Here is a 6489-nt window from a genome sequence, read left to right on the forward strand (position 1 = left end):
AATCTAAAATAGATTTTACTTTCTGAGGATTCATGGAGATTCCATTGGTGGAGATAATCAGTCCTAAAAACTGAATGGAATCCTTCTCAAAGTCGCACTTTTCTGCCTTTACATAGAGTCCATACTTCCTCAGGGTGCCAAGCACTCTTTTAACAGGAGTCCGATGTAGCTCAAGGGTGGCAGAAAAGATGAGGATGTCATCTAGATAAACTATCAGAAAGTTGTCCAGGAATTCTCGGAAGATGTCGTTCACGAGATGTTGAAAAGTCACTGGAGCGTTGCACAGCCCAAAAGGCATGACCAAGTACTCGAAGTGGCCAAATCGAGTTCTGAACGCTGTTTTCCACTCATCCCCTTCTCAGATACGGACTAGGTTATAGGCTCCTCGAAGATCAAGTTTGGTGAAAATTCGGGCACACCGGAAGCGCTGAACAAGTTCAGGAATAAGGGGAAGAGGGTACCGGTTCTTAACGGTAATCTTGTTGAGTTCTCGGTAGTCCACACAGGGTCTTAAAGAGCCATCTTTTTTCTCCACAAAGAATATGCCAGCCCCAGCAGGAGAGGAGGAGGGAGGGATGAACCCCTTCTCCAAGTTCTCATTGATGTAGACTCTGAGGACTTCAAGTTCGTTCTCGGATAGAGGGAATATCCTCCCAAACGGGATCTCAGCTCCAGGGAGTAATTTAATGGGACAATCGTAGGAGTGGTGAGGGGGAAGGACCTCGGCTTTCTTTTTATCAAAAATGTCCATGAACTCCCGATAGGCTGCAGGGATGCTGGAAAGGGTGTCGGGTACTGATTGAACCGCCAAGCAGGTAGAAGAACTATGAGGCCCGGGAGGGAGGCAGTGATTCTGGCAGTACTCGGAAGTGAAGAGGATCTCCTTCTTGACCCAATTAATCTGAGGGTTGTGGGCCTGCAGCCAAGGGAGTCCTAGGATGATGGGGAACATGGGTGAAGATATTACATCGAAACGAACAAACTCTTGATGGCCAGAGTCCGATGTAGTTAGAATAGGACAGGTCTCCCGGGTAACTGGACCGGAGCTGGGCAGGGAACCATCGGCTAAGTGGACCTCAAGTCTTTGTTTCCTCGGCTGCAAAGAGATACCCAGTCTCTTAGCCAAAGCAAAGTCCATGAAACCGCTGCACGCCCCGGAATCAATGATCGCCAGGAGCCGAACCTTCCCTTCTGACACCTGTAGGGAGACAGGGAGAACAAGGTGAGAGGAGGAAGGCTCAGAGACTTGACAGTTTGGAGAGCTTCGTAGGTAAGACTTACTGGGTCTTACAGGGCAGTTGCGCAGGAAATGGCCGGTCCCCCCATAGTAGAGGCAGAGGTTGGCCTGCCGGCAGCGTTGTCTTTCCTCAGGAGTCAAGGAGGATCGAATCAAGCCGATCTGCATGGGTTCCCCCTTCCGTGCTCAAGGTAGCAGGTGACCCAGTAGGAGGTGCAGTAGCTGATGGAACCTTAGGCAATACCCAGGTGGGTCGGGAGCCTTGGTAACGTTCGGAACGTCGTTCTCTCAGACGTCTGTCCAATTGAATGGCTAGTTGAATAAGATCCTCGAGAGAAGCAGGGGTATCGACACGAGCCAGTTCATCCTTGAGGATTTCGGACAGTCCATGGCGGTATTGATATTTGAGAGTCGCCTCATTCCAATCAGTGTCTGCGGCCCACCTGCGAAAGTCAAGAGTGTAGTCCTCTGCTGGTCGTTTCCCCTGTTGTAAAGCATGCAAGGCTGATTCGGCAGTAGCGGCACGCTGGGGGTCCTCATAAAGCTGAGCCATAGCCTCAAAGAAGGAGTTCACCGAATTCAGAGTGGGACTCTTTTTTCCAGAAGGTTATGGGCCCAAGTTTGGGGTTCCTCAGATAGTAGGGAGATTATGAACCCCACTTTCACAGTCTCGGAGGAAAAGGTCCTAGGCTGGAGGGCCAAGTACAGCAGGCAGGCATTTTTAAAGGACCTGAATTTCATTTGTTCTCCGCGAAAACGTTCAGGTGTTGGCACCCGTGGCTCTGGTGGAGGTGCCATTGCAAAATGTGGAGAACTGGGGTGCTCTTGTTGTGAGGAGGCAGAAGCGGAGCTGGCAGAGAGCTGGCTGGGATCAGCAGGAGAAGGAGAAGTTGTTAAATGCTGCAGATGTCCTTCTAACTGGAAGTAGCCATCTTGAAGCCTCTGAACTGCTTGGGTCAGGGTGGCGACTTGTTGACATAGCGACTCGAGCGGGGAAGCACCTCTGTCGGCCTCAGACATGGCTGGATTATACTGTCACAATCTGGATGGAGGCCGAAGTGCAGAGAGGGCTTCCCTTGCAGCTCAGCCCTTGTGAAGTAGCACAGGTCGCCTGTGGTGAGCACCAGATGATTTCAGGATCTCTGGGTAAGGCAGGCAACTAGAGGAGTAGTAAAAGCCAGGCCGAGGGTCAAACACCGGTGATCAGTCCAAGAGCAAGGTAAGTAGCAGAACAGGGGCGAGCCGGGGTCATACACAGGTGAGCAGGCAGAAACAGAGTCCTTAGGCAAGCCGGGGTCATACACTGGGAAAACAGGCAGGTAGTAGCAAGAGCAAAGTCCGAGAGGCAAGCCGAGGGTCAAACACCAGGAGGAGATCAGATGGTTCAGAAACAAGCCGGGTCACAACAGGAAGTCCAAACAGGAACACAGGAAGCTGAGAGATAATCCAGCAATGAGTCTGCTCCTATGGCCACCTTTTATAGGCCAGCAGAGGGCAGTGTCAATTGAGGCAGGAAGAAGATTGCTATTACTGGCAATGTTGCCAGTTCTCCTACGGCCATTTCCCTGACGGGCCAGCAGAGGGCTGTGTCAATTGAGCCAGGAGCGTCCATGACTAGTACTGGCAGAAATGCCAGTACGGCTGTATCCCTGACACAACCTGGCAAACCTGGTGGATGTACAGTAGGGCTGCTGAATATAATCGAAAGATCGATGCATCGCGATTCGACCCTTCGCGATTCTGCATCGATGCGGGTTGCTGGCATAATCGATTAGGAAATGACGTCATCAGCCGCGGCCACGCCCTATCGCGCAAGGGAGAAAAAGTCACAAGATCGGCAGCGGATTGGTGGGTTAGTGGCGGGAGCTTAATAAAAAGGCTCCGCCCCTCCCCTTCCGTCTCTTAGACCCGGGCCGAGGCGCAGCAAGACATCCCCGGCGTGTATCGGCGTCCCACCTGCGGCCTTGCAGCCAAGAAGCCAGCCAAGCCAGAAGCCAGTCCACACTCCACAGCACAGGAGCGAGGAGCCCCAAGTGCGTTCCCATCACAGCCAGCCAGCGCCACCAGCCTCACCGTAGCCGACCGTCCCAGGCCCAGCCGCCACTGCCAGTGACACCAGCCGCCCGCCACAGAGCAGCACAGCACCTGTCCTCCTCTGCAATGCAGTGCACAACAACCCACACAGTCACACAGCAGCAGGTATGTACTAGTCCGAACAAATAATTGTATAATCATGACATTCATGGGGGTCTCGTCTGTATCTCTGGGGGATGTCTGATGGGGGGGCTGGGACAGGGGACGGTCGGTCGGGGCCCGGGGGTACTGTTCTGCTGTGGCAGTCTGGCAGCCAGGGGGGCTCTCTCTGAGTGTCAGTGGGGTCCTGGGGGTCTCTGTCAGTGTCAGCTGTGGGGGTCTGGGCAAGGGGGGAACTCACTCAGTGTCAGTGCTGTGGGGGATTGGGGAAGGTGTGGGACATCCAGGTCTCTGTCAGTGTCACTGTCAGCTGTGGGGGTCTGGGCAAGGGGGGGGACTCACTCTCAGTGTTTGTCAGTGCTGTGGGGGATTGGGGAAGGTGTGGGACATCCAAGTCTCTGTCAGTGTGTCCGGCTGTCAGCTCAGCTGTGGGGGGAGGGGGGTCTCTGTCAGTGTCACTGTCACAGGCAGCTGTGGGGTAAGGGGGGGCCCCGGGGGTTTTGGCTCAGTGCATGCATAAGAGGGAGTCTGACAGACAGTCATATTTTATGAAAGATGTTGCTTGGTTGACTTGTTGCGGCTTAGTTTACAAGTGGTATTTTTTTTTTTTAAACACTGACAGAGTTTGGCAACTTACGTCATCCGTCTCCGTCACATACGTGGTAGTATGGTGGTAATGGCAGAAGGAGAAAAAGATCGAGAGATAAAAAATGCACCTAGCGTTTTAAGAGCAAACATCTGGGCACATTTCGGATTTTACGAACACACAGGGAAGCGTGAGTTGGACAAGACACACGCCGTATGTAAAGCCTGTCACACAAAAATTAAATACCTAGGGAATACTACGAACTTGAGAAACCATGTTAGCCGTTTTCACTCTGAGTTAGTAACACCTGTCGCCACCAGCAGTGCCACCACTGCCAAGGAAAGACTGCTAGACCCAGATCAGCCAAGAATTGATGCCATACTGTCAACTTATCAGCCCAACTCAGAAAAAGGGAAAAAACTAACCAAAGCTGTGGCAGCTGTCATCGCCAAGGACCTACGGCCTTACTCAGTTGTGGACAACGCCGGGTTTCGCTACCTTGTGAAGACGCTAGAGCCACGTTATAAGATCCCATCACGCAGTCACTTTACAGAAAACGTTATACCTGCACTCTACCACGACACCAAAGCTCAGGTAACTTGCGTCAATGAACCAAGCCAGTCGAGTCGCAATAACGTGTGATTCATGGACTTCAGTCACAACGGAGTCCTATGTTACAATAACAGCACATTACGTTACTAAGGACTGGCAGGTCTTGTCACATGTGTTGCAAACGAGCCATTTATGAGTCTCACACAGGTGCTCATCTGGCAGAGCTACTGTCTCATGTCATGGAAGAATGGCAGCTGTCTGATAAATCTGTAGTGCTTGTGACCGACAACGCGGCGAACATGATAGTTGCAGCTCAAGTTGGTAAATTTCCACATGTTAAATGTTTTGCCCATACACTCAATCTTCCATGTCAGCGGGCACTGAAAAGGGCCACGCTCTCCAGGCTTCTCGCCAGAGTGCGACGAATATCCACATTCTTCCATCGCAGCACTAGAGAAAGCCACTGTCTAAAAGAGAAACAGAAATGTCTGGGCCTGAAGAATCATAAGCTAATAACTGATGTGCCAACAGGATGGAACAGCGCATATGACATGGTCAAGAGGTTCTTGGAACAACAACCTGCAGTTTGTGCCACCTTGCGGTCTCCAGAAGTCAGAAAAGGAGAGTCTGATCTCTGCACTCTCAATGAAACAGATGTGTCAAATGCAGAGGATGCTGTGAGTGCATTAAAGCCAATGAAGGATGCAACCTTGCTGATGTCAGAAGAGCGCAACCCAACAGTGTCTCTCATTGCCCCTCTAAATGCACAACTGCTCCAGAGCATGACAGACACCATGGGAGACACACCCATGACCCATGAGATCAAGAATGCCATCAAAACAGATCTCCTGAAGAGGTACAGCAGTGAGGCAGAGAAGAAGATCCTTCATACAGCCTCTGCACTGGATCCTCGCTTTAAAGGACTGCCTTTTATTCTCACAGAGGAGGAGAGATCGGAGATATACAGAGGAGTGACTGAGGAGGCTGCATCTTTGGAGGTAATTAGAATTTCATCATGTTTCCTCCCAGACAGCTAGAAGCTCAGCTACATTGTGTTGTGTAATAACATGCCCTGATTCACTGATGCGGTGTGGAAAGTGGAACTGTATGGTATGGATTACCGTGCAGTTTCCCACACCTCATCAATGAATCACACTCTTAGTCAGTTCAGCTCTTCTTATACTATTATCTTTTGTTCAAACACACAGATTACATCTAATAGAAGGACAAATGTGGATGAAGTGCCTAGGGAAAAAGCAACTGTGGAAGAAGAAACAACACCCATTGAGGACAGCCATTCTCCTCCCAAAAAAAAGGCCACAACATCGCTGCTCATGACTTTGCTGGGGCAGTCTTTCACTGATGGTGCAATAGAACCTAAGACCCCCTATGCCAAGGCAGAAGACGAAATGGAAAAATATTGTAAAGCCCCACCTCTGCCTCTCACTGAGGACCCTTTGAAATGGTGGCGGGAGCATGAGGTCATATTCCCCCTCCTCTCTCAGCTGTCAAAGCAATATTTGTGTATCCCAGGTACAAGTGTATCTGCAGAGCGGGTTTTCTCTACTGCAGGAGATGTTATAACAGCGAAAAGAAGCAGTCTGAAACCTGAGCATGTGGATCATCTAGTGTTCTTACAGAAAAACCTACATGTTCCCAAATGCTAAGCACTGAAATAATTACTAATTCATGTTTTTAATGAATTAGTAATTACTAATTCAATCTGCCGCCAGTCACCAGTCAGTCACATCACCAGTCTTGTTTTATAGCACTGATGGTTTGTTTTTGAAGATTGTCCTGTCCAATGTGTCCATTTCCAATCCATAATCCGTTCCGTTGCTTCACACTAAAAGTGTCTAGGCAAGTAGGCAGGGGTTCATTTAACCCTCAACCAAATAAATAATATTAAAGTGTATTTTCT

At 50.2% G+C, this 6489-nt stretch overlaps 1 protein-coding gene across 1 annotated transcript; it reads left to right on the plus strand.

The window, feature by feature from the left end:
- Positions 1 to 5263: 5263 nt before the first annotated feature.
- Positions 5264 to 6235, plus strand: LOC309560130 (E3 SUMO-protein ligase ZBED1-like; the record flags this gene model as incomplete). The annotated part of the gene is made up of 2 exons (XM_082263676.1): positions 5264 to 5566; positions 5777 to 6235. 2 exons carry the CDS (start codon positions 5264 to 5266, stop codon positions 6233 to 6235), a joined length of 762 nt encoding a protein of 253 aa, XP_082119802.1.
- Positions 6236 to 6489: the final 254 nt, after the last annotated feature.

This window comes from Pelophylax lessonae, assembly GCF_965119305.1.
Source record: "Pelophylax lessonae genome assembly, chromosome: 7".
Lineage (NCBI taxonomy): Eukaryota > Metazoa > Chordata > Amphibia > Anura > Ranidae > Pelophylax > Pelophylax lessonae.